This window comes from Mytilus trossulus, chromosome 7 (assembly GCF_036588685.1).
Source record: "Mytilus trossulus isolate FHL-02 chromosome 7, PNRI_Mtr1.1.1.hap1, whole genome shotgun sequence".
In the NCBI taxonomy this organism is placed as follows: Eukaryota; Metazoa; Mollusca; class Bivalvia; order Mytilida; family Mytilidae; genus Mytilus; species Mytilus trossulus.
The window spans coordinates 64,170,836-64,185,583 of NC_086379.1; the positions used below are offsets into that span (position 1 = coordinate 64,170,836).

General features: G+C 31.6%; 1 protein-coding gene across 3 annotated transcripts in view; it reads right to left on the minus strand.

Moving 5' to 3' along the window:
• LOC134725553 (RING finger protein unkempt homolog) overlaps positions 1 to 12,586 on the minus strand; it is a 30,248-nt gene extending 17,662 nt beyond the window's left edge. For 2 of the 3 annotated variants that reach the window (XM_063589468.1, XM_063589467.1), the window contains exons 1-6: positions 12,491 to 12,586; positions 12,192 to 12,401; positions 10,743 to 11,044; positions 7,100 to 7,235; positions 4,204 to 4,321; positions 789 to 873 (exon numbers count right to left, since the gene is read on the minus strand). In XM_063589468.1, coding sequence (XP_063445538.1) covers positions 789 to 873; positions 4,204 to 4,321; positions 7,100 to 7,235; positions 10,743 to 11,044; positions 12,192 to 12,401; positions 12,491 to 12,576 — 937 coding nt within the window. In that variant the 5' untranslated portion in view covers positions 12,577 to 12,586. Of the gene's footprint in view, positions 1 to 788; positions 874 to 4,203; positions 4,322 to 7,099; positions 7,236 to 10,742; positions 11,045 to 11,347; positions 11,722 to 12,191; positions 12,402 to 12,490 lie in introns of those variants that run through there. The other variant, XM_063589469.1, reaches the window with a different exon arrangement.
• Positions 12,587 to 14,748: the final 2,162 nt, after the last annotated feature.

Genomic DNA, 14,748 nt, shown 5'->3' on the forward strand with positions numbered 1-14,748 from the left:
TTCCTGAATAAACAATAAAGTCACATATAAATAATACAGGATAACCATTAATTTTACATCACATGAAATCATGTTCCAAACAGTTGCAACGTATACGTATGCCTGACAAAGCCTTTTTATGTCAGAGCTATATGACAATAATATATAATGACTTCAAAACAATAAAATGAGAATAAAATATTGAAAACAACATTTTCTGAACTGGTCTTATTTGCTTTCATCAATTCAGTCTCTATTGTGAAGGAACTGATTCATTTAACATAAAAATAAGAAGATGTGGTATAATTGCATGAAACTCTCCACCAGAGACCAACTGACATAAAAGTTTACAAATATAGTTCACCGTACTTTCTTCAACAATGAGTAAAACACATACCATATAGTGAGCTATAAAATAATTCATATAAGAAAACTAACAGCCTGAACAATGTACATTTTTTGGGGGTACCAAAAATGAAAGCCTTAAAGGCATACATATCTAAACTTACTTTCAACATGGGCAAAGGCACAGAAAGGTCCTCTAGGGCAGTGGTTAGTTTGTACCATGTCATATCTATACTTACTTTCAACATGGGCAAAGGCACAGAAAGGTCCTCTAGGGCAGTGGTTAGTTTGTACCATGTCATATCTATACTTACTTTCAACATGGGCAAAGGCACAGAAAGGTCCTCTAGGGCAGTGGTTAGTTTGTACCATGTCATATCTATACTTACTTTCAACATGGGCAAAGGCACAGAAAGGTCCTCTAGGGCAGTGGTTAGTTTGTACCATGTCATATCTATACTTACTTTCAACATGGGCAAAGGCACAGAAAGGTCCTCTAGGGCAGTGGTTAGTTTGTACCATGTCATTACATTTTGTTGATTTATAAATCTGAAATAGACATATGAGTATTCTTGTACAATCAATTTACACTGGGGCTAAAATATGACTTGTATTTCAGTCTCTCCATGGTTGTGTGTATCAATTGCGATAATTTTCTTCATAAAACCTTTGGTAACTTCATAGGTATATTTTATATTAAGTTTATTAACTAGAGTTGGGGGGCCCTTATTCGCCGGGGACACAATTTCGCCGTTTTATAATTTTGAGGTGTAAACACTTCAAAGGATGGCTGAAATGGAAGAAATATGCGAATAAATCATAATTTTATTACAAATATGATTATTTTTTAAACTTAAACAAAATTAAGGCACTTACTGCAAAAGATAAAAAAAACGGACAACAATTTTCAGTCAATTTCCTGAATGAAAAACAGGATTTAATTTTTTGACTGATTGGCCGAAATTTCTGTTTTTACACCTTTGAAATGTCTGCTGTTCATCTATGATGAAATTTAATGATAAATATTATATAAAGCTGCAGGTATTTGGTTTTAAATAGATGTGTAAAAACGGCGAATATGTGTCCCCCATTTACAAAACTTCTGGAAATTTTAAACACCCTTTCAGTGTTCTCCCCAGGCCCTTAAAGGACCACGGGCCCGCGATGTATAATTTTCTACCGCGGTGGTATCGTTCTTGCTGCGATGTATAATTTTTCACCGTGGTGCTAAAGATTTCGTTAAAAAAATTGTATTAAAATCGGTGAAGTTTCAGATGACTTCAACTTTCAGTGAGGGTCAAAATTTTACATGAAAATTGACCAGTTCTAACCAGTTTAATCCAGTATTGACAAGTACTAGAAGATTGTTTACACCACGTGATCGATTTACCTGTTGAGGTTAACCTTGTTGATGATTGGATTTAATCGATGTACATGATTCTCTTGTGTTTTAATTAATTAAGAGATCATAATTTTAATATCAGACTTGTAATAGGGGACAACCAGACATTTGTTTATGAACTCTATTACGCCAGTCTTTATTTGCCTGTTAGAAATTAATTGTGGAGTTACTTCCCCTGATTTTGCTTATTAAAAATAAATGCTCCTCCAATATAATTTCTCATTGAAAATTAAAATAAAGTTTAAATTGAATGCAAAATTATATTAGAATGTTACATTAAGGATAAAAACTTTCTTAGAACATACCAACAACCAGATGCTCCGCAGGGCGTAGCTTTATACGCAGAGGTTGAACCCTGAACGGTTGGGGCAAGTATGGACACAACATTCAAGCTGGATTCAGCTCTAAATTTGGATTGTGATTAAATAGTTGACACAGCATAGGTTTCTGACACAGAATGAATGTGTTCTAATGAACTTAAAATTTTTGTTTTCTCTTAGAGCAATTCACTATGCTGTTGAATATTAATCCTCTCAAAAAAATGTTTGAAGAAATTTTCTTTTTATTTATGAAATATCAAATGAGAAAAATTGAAAATTGAACCCAATTTTTTAATCACATCCCCCTTTCCCTTATTCCAAAACTAATCTCAATTAAAATATTCTAATGGAGTTTGCAACAATAACTACTCATTTAAATACATCATAAAATATTAAGATGTAAAAAAACTGCTTGTTATCACTAAATGGTAAAGATTATTTAAATAGTAAAAAGTGAATATACATTGTATATTGTATATAACAAAGATTTAAGTTGATTCTGGACAAAGAAAGATAACTCCAATTAAAAAAAATTCTTGCAATAAGATATTTCTTGCTTACTATTCTGGACAAAGAAATATAACTCTAATTAAAAAAAAAATTTGCTATTTCACAATATTGTGAAATTAGATATGTCTTGCCATTGCACAATACTGTGCAATTGAAAAGACTTGCTATTTCACAATACTTAATATAATAATTTTAGATCCTGATTTGGACCAACTTGAAAACTGGGCCCATAATCAAAAATCTAAGTACATGTTTAGATTCAGCATATCAAAGAGGCCCAAGAATTTAATTTTTGTTAAAATCAAACTTAGTTTAATTATGGACCCTTTGGACCTTAATGTAGGCCAATTTGAAAACGGGACCAAAAATGAAGAATCTATATACACAGTTAGATTTGGCATATCAACGAACCCCATTTATTCAATTTTTGATGAAATCAAATAAAGTTTAATTTTGGACCCAGATTTGGACCAACTTGAAAACTGGGCCAATAATCAAGAATCTAAGTACATTTTTAGATTCAACATATCAAAGAACCCAACCGATTCATTTTTTGTCAAAATCAAACTAAGTTTAATTTTGGACCCTTTGGACCTTAATGTAGACCAATTTGAAAACATGACTAAAAGTTAAGAATCTACATACACAGTTAGATTCAGCATATCAAAGAACCCCAATTATTCAATTTTGATGAAATCAAACAAAGTTTAATTTTGGACCCTTTGGGCCCCTTTTTCCTAAACTGTTAGGACCAAAACTCCCAAAATCAATACCAACCTTCCTTTTATGGTCATAAACCTTGTGTTTAAATTTCATAGATTTCTATTTACTTATACTAGCGTTTTGGTGCGAAAACCAAGAAAAATGCTTATTTGGGTCCCTTTTTGGCCCCTCATTCCTAAACTGTTGGGACCTAAACTCCCAAAAGCAATACCAACCTTCCTTTTGTGGTCATAAACATTGTGTTTAAATTTCATTGATTTCTATTCACTTAAACCAAAGTTATTGTGCGAAAACCAAGAATAATGCTTATTTGGGCCCTTTTTTGGCCCCTAATTCCTAAACTGTTGAAACCAAAACTCCCAAAATCAATCCCAACCTTTCTTTTGTGGTCATAAACCTTGTGTCAAAATTTCATAGATTTCTATTTACTCTTACTAAAGTTACTGTGCGAAAAAACAAGAAAATGCAAATTGGGCCCTTTTTGGCCCCTTATTCCTAAAATATTGGGATAAAAACTCCCAAAATCAATCCCAACCTTCCTTTTGTGGTCATAAACCTTGTGTTAAAATTTCATAGATATCTATTCATTTTTACTTAAGTTAGAGTGGGAAAACTAAAAGTATTCGGACGACGACGAGGCAGCCAACGTGATAGCAATATATGACGAAAATTTTTCAAATTTTGCGGTCGTATAAAAACCTTTTCTTTAGCAAAGGTTATTTCTGTAAAATTCTGCACACATTATCGAATATATTTTTGAATCCAATGCATTGTAAATGTGGCGTTATAATTTTAGAGAAACAACACTAATTCAAATCCAATGTTGCTATTTGAAAATACTATTGCAAACACTGCAGTTTGATTGTTGAACTAATATCACTTGTTTTTAATTACACAGTGCAAATTTAAGAAATTAGATTATACCTCTGGGTGAAACTGTTGTTCTGTACGTGTATGACAGTATGCACAGTTATCTCCATTTTCACACTGTGTCGGATCACTCCAATCATCTCCATGTTTTACATTAGGGCAAGGTGTAGACCTGCAATACAATTAATTATGACTCAACATTAGGGCAAGGTGTAGACCTGCAATACAATTAATAATAACTTAACATTAGAGCAGGATGTAGACCTGCAATACAATTAATAATAACTTAACATTAGAGCAGGATGTAGACCTGTAATACAATTAATTATAACTTAATAATAGGGCAAGGTGTAGACCTGCAATACAATTAATTATAACTTAACGATAGGGCAAGGTCACGGTGTAGACCTGCAATATAATAAATTGTGGCTTAACATTAGGGCAAGGTGTAGACCTGCAAAATAAATAATTATGACTTAACATTAGGGCAAGGTGTAGACCTGCTATACAATTAATTATAACTTAACATTAGGGCAAGGTGTAGACCTGCTATACAATTAATTATGACTTGACATTAGGGCAAGGTGTAGACCTGCAAAACAATTAATTATGACTTAACATTAGGGCAAGGTGTAGACCTGCAATACATTGTATAATGATTTCTTATATAGTCTATGATATACTATGGATTAATTATTTTTCCTGGCCAGTGATCTGTTGTTGTAAAATGCTGTCTCTTTAGATCAATAAAAATATGTGTAAGGCTGTTTTTGTTGATTATAGTATAATTTTATTTGTATAAACTTTGATTGTAATCACCCCATAAATAGACACATACAAAGATGAAATACAGGAAACTATAAAAAAGGAAGAGCATATTTTCATTGTGAAAATTCCCACTAAAAGTATGTAGTTTAAATTTAAACTGCTTTAGTCTCAAGATCATCATTGATTCAAGTGATCAAATATAAATTGATCCTTGTTAATGTCACAAACACAAGACATTTTATGACCACTCAGATTAAACAATAAATCTATTTTCAAGTTCATTTTCACAGCAAACATTTCTTATTTCTTTTAACAAATTTTATTAGAATTTTACCAGTGAGTTGAGCAGAAATCATAATTGCACCAATATATATCTAGCTTTTTTTAAGTTTCAAAAGAAAGTTTTGAAGTCAAGGCCCAAATTCAATACATCCTGAAAAGATTTTTAACATTTTAACACAGATTTCACTGATCTGACTAAACCACAAAGCATAACCTAATCAAAGCTGCATCATGAACACATGATACGCCAGTCACTTTCAATAACTTCTCTATGTAAAAGGGAGCTCACGTCTATAGATATAAACAAATCACCAAAGTTTCATACAAAATTGGTTCAAGCGCCTTTGAGTTATTGTCCGACTTGTTGTGGATGGACAGACAGACAACGGTATACCGTAAACAGGATGATAAAAAATGCTCATTAAAAAATGTTAGTTTTAGAAAAGTGGCGTACTATAAAATAAGACATTAACTCAGGGATCAGCTATCAATGCTTACAAAGGGATATCTCAAACCCTCATTTTTAATATTTTGTGAACATCTTAAATATTCTGTAAAGCAATTTGAGAGAAGATAATGATTAGTTGGAGGGAAAGATGATGATTGGCTACATAACATCCATTAGCAAGGAAAAACAACCAAGACTGTCCTTCTATACCATATAATTCCAAAATCAGGTGTAACATACATTTGTTATAACAAAACATTTGAAGACAAAAATAACTATAAAACTTAAAGGTCAGGTTTATAACAATAAAGGTAAGACCATTCACCTTGCTAAACCTGGCTGTTTTCTAACCACAAAACATACACAAACTGAATTCAATTAATACATGTATTATAATAGTATTTCTTGGTGATTCAAAATGTACAGTGTATAGGAAGACTTAGTGGTGAAATGTCATCCAAATAATAAGAAATATATATAAATTAACTAAAAACAATTATGCTTCAAATCTAGAGTGTACCCTCAAGCAGACAAACTATATAAACTCTTCATACAATTCTATGTTATTGGAATAGTTTGATTCTAGATACATATGTATTCTTCTTCTCCTCTGAGCAATCAATCTGAGTCCATTTTTTTTTTATAAAAAATAGCCAATTATAGTTTTGTAGTTACAAACAATCCATCTGTCTATTTCTTCTTATCAAAATACAGTCAATTATTGTTTTGAAGGTGTTTTAAATTGTCCATTTTGCAATCAATCAAAAAGTGAAATATCTAGGTTAATTTATGTTTTAATACATAAACAAACACAACCAAAGATTACTAAAATGTATAGTTAAATATAAGTTATTATTTAAAGGTAAAGGTGCCTTAACAGGTAAAATCTTTCTGTCCAAATTCATATATCATTTATGACATTGTTAAGGTTCCTACAGGCATAGACAAAATTATATCTCGAGTCAGTCTGACTTTTTTGGCGAAGGTAATATCTAATTTATTCAAAAACCTAAAAGTAAATCTATTATCAAGGTCTTAAATCAAGAACAGCGAAAGTTTATCAACTTATAACTTATTGTCTTTTGCTATTGTGAAACACTTGGTCATACTTTTTAGAAAAAGAGTTATAAACAAAACATGGGGCAATTTCAAGAGGCTCATTTTCATTGCCTGAAAGGCTGAAATGAGTAATGGAGTACCAGTGACAAACTATTTACCAGACACCAATTTTGAAAATGATTGTATAATTGTTCCAATTTTTTACCCACAAACACGAGTAAATTAAGAAAATATAGTAAAATCTTATATTATAATTATTCCCAATTACATTATTTTTCTAAAATTACATAATACACAAATGATATTAATGAATTGTGCAATAGACAATTTTTCATGTCAAGATGTCATCTTATTTACAGTTATAACATTATATAGAAATCATATGTACATTACCTGTATTTGAATAGTTTGGGACTTCTTCTCCTATCTCTTGTATTATGATAAGAAGGACAGGCATAACCTTGTCTACATAATCTAGGTGGTCTTTTGCATTGCTCTGTTTTGTAATTCTCAAGTACATAGTTGGTATCTGAAAAGAATAAAACAAGCATCCTTTAAATCTTTTGTAAATAAGACACATGTAAGTCTAAGACTTGTATATCATCTCTTATAACTATATGGGTTTATCTAAGTATTTTGGGAAAAGGACCTTGAAAGGGGTTTAAAAGTTTGGGGGAATTTGTATTCATAAGGTGTTTCCATGACATTAGGAAAAGTTATCTTGGAAGTGTATGAGCTCTTTTCATATAAGAATCCCTATCATTGCAACTGTTTTCACTTAAACTGTATGCTACTTTCAGAACATGATTTTATTGTCCATTTGACAACTTCATGCAAATGTAAAACATTATCACTCATTATATTCTGTTACTGACTATGAACTAAATATAGATTACAGTAATGACTAAAGATTGCCTTTGCCATGTCTCATTTTTAGCATTTTAAAGCCCCCATCAGAAAAAAGTACTATAAAGTCATTTGAATGTGTAAAATGATGTGTGTTTGTAACAATTCACTGATGAAATATATACATGCACCCAGAATTCTGTTTTGGCATAACACATTGGTTGTCTAGTTCATATGTTTTCATATTTGAAGCGATGATGTTTTACTTTTACATGAAGTTGTCAAATGAACAAAAAAATCATGTTCTGAAATTGGGATAAAACCTCTAATTTGGCATTAAAATAAGAAAGATAATATCATAGGGAACATGGATATAGGAAGATGTGGTGTGAGTGCCAATGAGACAACTCTCCATCCAAATAACAATTTAAAAAGTAAACCATTAGGCCAGGATTTTTTAATTTGTTGGTTTACGGATCCGCCGACCCGATTTTGCCGATTCCTAGAATAAAAATAAAATTGACTTTTCATGCTTTTTTATTCCCGCCAACCCAAACAAATACATTATCCCTGAAAAATAATTAAATTCTTCTTTTTATATGAAATGAAATGCATGAATCACTAACAAAATTGATAACACTCTCTGTTGTGAAAAAATAAAACTTCCAGTTTACGTTTCTAAAAATAGACAAATCAAATAAAAATAATTTTCTCAATGTTGTTTATTCATTAACCATTCAAGGACAAACATTTTTATTTTCAATTTAACAAATAATGAATAAAATTGAGAATGGAAACAAGAATGTGTCAAAGAAACAACAACCTGACCAAAGAGCAGAATTATACATTGAATGCACAAAAATTGTGGTAAATTTCATTTTACATCCATGTACATGTATGCATTTACAAATACTAATTCTATTTCTCAAAATTTGATTTTCAGACTAAAACAAAAGTTTTTTCCAAAATTCATTTGCGAAAATTTACCATGAAAACAATACACACATCGTCATGTTATGTGTCCCCTTTATACAGTTTTTGTGTTTGGTGGTGACATTCCTGCACATAATGACAAAAGTCAACTTAGCATGAAGGATGTTCATCTAATAGATATAGGAAGATGTGGTGTGAGTGCCAATGAGACAACTCTCCATCCAAATAACAATTTAAAAATTAAACCATTATAGGTTAAAGTACGGCCTTCAACACGTTTCGATTTAGCTCAAAAGTATGTCTGTCATCAATTCATACACCAAGGAGACAAAAATAAAACACACCAAGAGCAGGTTAAGGGTGGGTGTGGGGAAACCAGTGGATAATTTATAAGCAGATACATAATCAAGAGCTACATGTAGTTTAGCACAATGGACTTTAAAACAAAGGACTGACTGATCTGAATTGATAATGTAGTTAATGTTGACCCAGCTCAGATCATTCCAATAATGAATTGTATGAAAACACAGCTTTTTTTAATCAACTACATTTAAAACAGTGCTATCACTGTAACTATATTATATATATAAATAATGAATCATATGGAATCAAAAGTTTGTTCTGGTCAGTGACATGCCTATTTTTTGGTCAAAAGTGAAATCAAGTGTCCATGGGATAAAGACACCAGTTCACCACATGGGTATACATGTATATTTTGTTTCAGTGTGACAGCAACTGAACAAAATCATCAAGGGAATATGAACATTTAAGAGAGCACATGCTCAGGGTTCTCGCTAAGGCGAGTCAATGAGTCGTGGACTCATCAAAATCTGTGGACTCACCATTTTCAAAACTGGGGAGTCCACAGATGCACCAAGACTACTCAGACAAAAAATAGTGCATTTGATGTCATTGTTTACTTAAACTAACCAACAAATTGGCAGAAATGAAACTTTCGGTGAAAGAGAAATATATTAACCCTTACCATGTGGTGACCGTCATATGACAGGTGTACCCAATTAACCGTTATTTGACTCCAATGGCGTTCCATACTTTAAGAAGTCCACTTTATGATAATTATTCAAAAAAATTATGCATGTTCCGTCAACCTGAGGCTATCCATTTTCACGTTTCTCATGTATAAGTAGCATTTTGAGCACAAATAAGGACTTTGAAAAATGAAATTGGCTTAAACTTGGTTTTCTGGAGGAGTGGGCTTCACATCTGTATCTTACACAGGAAGTTCAGAGGCATAAAACTTGCAAAAATATTGCAAACCCACGGCGATATAACTACTGATTGTAATTATTGTTGAAATACGCTTAGGAAACAACTACTTCCGGTTTTGAGTCCATTTGAAGTAAAAAATCGACAAAAATCATGAAATTACGTATTTTTGGTCCAAATGACCTTATGTAAACTGCTGAACCAAGATCAGATTCACTCTGACCTAGCAACTGTTGGGGTCAATTTGGTAACTAGGGTCCACTCTACATGCAGGCTACAGTTGGATACCTTTAACAGCATCCCTGGGTCTTCTTGGTCATGAGAAAGGATGAAAAATCTGCAAAATTGACACTTTTAGCACCTGATGAGAAACTTTGGGGCAAAAATGTTAAATTCAGCTGGAACCTGCAATCATTCCATACCAAATATAGTGTCTCTATTGCTTTAATATTCACATATACATGTAGTATTTGAGAAATATAAAAAACACAAAAATCAAATATTGCCAACTGAAACTTAGAAATTGAGGTCAAGATCAGATGAAATTTGTCAGTCGGACATGAACATACATGTACATTTATACCTTACAAACTTTAAGGACACCAAATTAGTTTGACATTTATTTAGCTTCTTGTATCTGAGAAATGGAATCGACCATGTCACTTTAAACCTTTTTAACCGATCCATGGAAACTACAGAAAGAAAAGGAAATAAATTTGGGGATTTATGAGAGGTATAAATGTAGGGCACACAAGGGTAAATATTAATGCCCCTACAGATACAGTAGGGGGCATAAAAAATGTTAAAATGGAGCTAAGGACAATGGACATATTGCAGACAGATTTTTTCCCCCAAAAGTTGCATTCAAGGTATGAAGCATCCAGGTCTTACTCCTAAAATCTAAAACTTTATACATACGAACAGGTTACATTTTTGCAGCTGCTGTTTTGTAATACATAATATGTCTCACATACATGTACTGCCCCTTTAATGCATGTCAGGCAACAAAAAATATTTCATTAAAACTTACCATTCCATCTAGGATCTTCAGCTAAAATTTTATCCTTTTCTAAACTACTTGGTGTTCCTGATATAGAACTAGCATTGGAACTCTTATCACAACTAATATTTATGGTATCAATAGCTTGTAATTCTCGTACATCATAAATGGGTGGCCTCAAATCATGGGCACCATGTGCAAAGGCACAATGAGGGCCATTCTTAACACAATTTCCTTTGCTATCTGTCTCATAAACACATGTACCAGTCTTGTAATACCGAAGATGATAACGTCTTTCTGTATCTCCTGCAGTTCTATGTAAATATGGGCAACTGTAAAATATAATATAAACAAAAGAATAAATCATACATGTGTTCCAATTAAATAATAAATAGTCATGTTAAATTAACCAAATTTCATTTACACAACAGTTTCTATTCTACAGGCACATTGCTCAAATAGACAATTGTGCATGCTCTGTATGACTGAGTATAAATATGTATATGCAAATAAATGAAATGCAACCAAAATATAGAATGCACATACACATGTATATGTCTAACCTTTTAAAATATTGCAAAGAACTAAGCAAAAGAAGCATGTGTGATTTTAGATTCTAAGTTTCTTCTAATTACCTGTCTGTCATAATGTTCCTATACACTGGCAACAATCCCCCTATTATATTCCCTCTTCCAGATGCATTCTTTTTTAGTTTACATTAATTAAACATAATCCTCATCAACAGAAAGACCTGATTACAATGATCACAATTTCCTTTATATTGATTCTGAACTTGTAAACACTTTCTATAAATAAAATCTGGGTCAAGGCCAAGAAAAATTCTTCCAAATAACATCTACGCATGTCTTTTATAACCAGCTGATTCAGTAATTTATTGTGTTATACCAAAACTAAGTCAATCACATTCTTTTTATCATGACAACTTATTTCTTGACTGATATATATTTATAAATACACATTCAGCTCTTGCAAAATCAATCTGAAACTTTTCATTCATTTAAAAATAAAGATCTGCTATTTTAACAAAGGATGCAATCCGATATTCTTATTCTCACTAGAGTTCATTCAATTTTAAGGGGAATCTCATACTCAAATTTTGCATTTATAACATTCTTAAAAGGTCAGACTAATACCATACAATACTAAAAGTCAATTAATTGTTCATTCAGTAGATCATGGGTTAGTTTTCCAAACAATGACGGAGATGTAAATAGACGTCCGCCATATTTGTTTACAACATTTTATGCCATAATTAAAACATTTTATTGCTGAATAAGCGGTTTGCAACTTCGTGCACTTGCTATAAAATTGACTGGTTTCGTATAGCGGTTTAATTTTAACAGCTGTCACGCTTTACTTCTCTCAAGTTTTGAAAGTAAAAGCAGGTTAAGAATTTTCCCCTGGGTTTCCCACCAAAATTTAAACATTTCGATATTTGACAGTTCTCTATTTACTTACTCGTCACCATCTGGACAGGCTCCATTTGTCTCATCATATTTTGTGCAGTAGACATCAGGACTGTAATTGAACGTCCCATCGCGTTTTCGAACAGGTCTTCGTCTTCGTTGATTAAGAAAATGCCAATGGAAACAGGTAAAGGGTCGGTGTTGAGTGCATTTGTGTTGCAGAAAAAGAGGACATTGCTGTGTTCGAAATTCCTTCAAATACCTGCAATATATCGAAGACATTTTAACCATTTACTGATAAACAGAAAGACTCACTAGCTGTCAGTATTTAGATATGAATCATTTACTCACAAATAATGCTGTGGTTTCTCAGTTTGAGCAGCAACCACCGGGCTTTCAGACGGCATTTTTGTTGTCAATAATGTTTTAATGCGCATTCATTCTGGCGCAGATTCGCAAATTAAAGGCTTTTTCGATTGGACGATTCAAGACACGTGCTAAAAGTTATTGTTTTTATGCGCGCACCTGTCAAATTGAGAAAGTAAATAAACAAACGTGCTTAACGGAATCAAGCCTAAATGTGTTTAAAAAAAGATTTGCTTGCAATATCTTTAAACGCATATCTAAATACTGAACGCACTATTATCCCTTTACTTAGTTTATAGTTTGTTCCGGTGGAGGCCCATCCAAAAGTATTATCACAGTACTGAATTTACTGTTACTATCTGAAAGCAAAGAAGGTCTTCAATCCTGTTTAAATTCTCTAAAAACATACTGTGATAGATGGAAGCTAAATGTCAATTTAAATAAAACAAAAATTATGATCTTCAGTAAAGGTAAAAAAGATTTTAAAAAATTTAAATTTTTTTATGATAACAAAGAAATTGAAATTGTTGAGAAATATAAATATCTGGGTATTATCATTTACTTTAATGGAAATTTTAAACATGCAGCAGAACACTTATACAAACAAAGCCTAAAGGCACTTTTTTCTCTGCATTCTAAGACATTTGGATTCAATACTATAGATCATAAACTAAAATTAAAACTTTTTGATACTCTTATAAAACCCATAAGTACTTATGGATCTGAAATATGGATTAGTGACTACAATATAAAAGACTCAAATATTGATAAATTACCTTTTGAAAAAATTCATAATAAATTTTGTAAAAATATTTTAGGAGTTCACAAGAGAAGTTCAAATATGGCAGTGAAGTGTGAATTAGGAAGACAACCTACTTTGAATCATATACTAACCCTAGCCCTTAAATATTATGATCGACTTAAACAGCTTCCATCTGACAGATTGCTTAGTGAAACATATAAATTAGATCATTCATTATATACTGATGGACACAGATCTTGGCACAAATTTATCTCTAACTCTATTGAAAAATATAATTTAACAGACAATAATCTCAATTTAAAGAACTTAAAGGAAAATATTAATAACCAACATTCTAATAACACTTTACATAATCTAGAAAAATTACGTTCAATTGAACAAGACAATAAATTACATTTCTATGCCAATATTTATTCAAAAGAATTTAAATTGCAAAATTATCTATCTTATAAATGTTCTCCTAATATAACAAGAAATCTTACAAAATTAAGAATTAGTTCCCACCCTCTTTTGATTGAGAAGGGTAGATATTTCAGACCAAAAATTAAGAGAGAAAACAGAATATGCTCTAACTGCAATCAAATAGAAGATGAAAAACATTTCCTTATTTATTGCAAAAAATTTGAAAATTATAGAAAACAACTATTTAATAAACTAAATTTTAATTCACAAGATCTGTGCCCTGAAAAAGTTATGGAAACCATTATTAGTTTACTTAACCCACAAAATATTGATGATCCAAAAAATATATGCCATTACATACAATTATGCTTTGAATCTTTGTAATTTTATTCATTTAACCTTGATTTGATATTTTGTCATACATAATATATATTTATTCATGTGATGTAATATCATGTTAATGTGGGGGAAGACATCATTATACTTGTATTGATTTTCCTGATTTAATAAAAACTTGAAACTTGAAACTTGAATTCATTCAAATAAAAAAATGCTGACTGTCAAATCCTTAGCATATGGACTAGTAAAAAATATCGGGCATGGGACAACTGAAAAAACCTGAAATGAAATATGAAAAATTGAAGTCCAATGCCGGTTATACACGCGAAGAAAGCGTGTCGATGATGTCCCATTCTTAGTTGCGACAAAAAAGTTAGTGTCCCATGTTACTTTACACGTACAGTATACATTTATATTCTGTCCTTCAAACCAATGTGCGAAACAAACATACATTATTCAAATAATACCCAAGTTGTGGTTTTACTATTGTTAAGGCCTACCAGGCCACACAGTTTACAAGTCTAGTAACTTGATATTGTACCATATGACTAGACATCAGTTTAACATATATAATTTTAAGCCCTTGAAACAAGCGAATACGTCTTCATCTGTCTATTGGTCAACATTGGAAATTTTCTACAACTGAAGTGCCCTCTTTTTGGGAATCTGTATCAAAATCTGTGTAACAAGCTTCAATAATTAAATTTGATATACGGTCATTCTTTGTCAGCAGTATTTG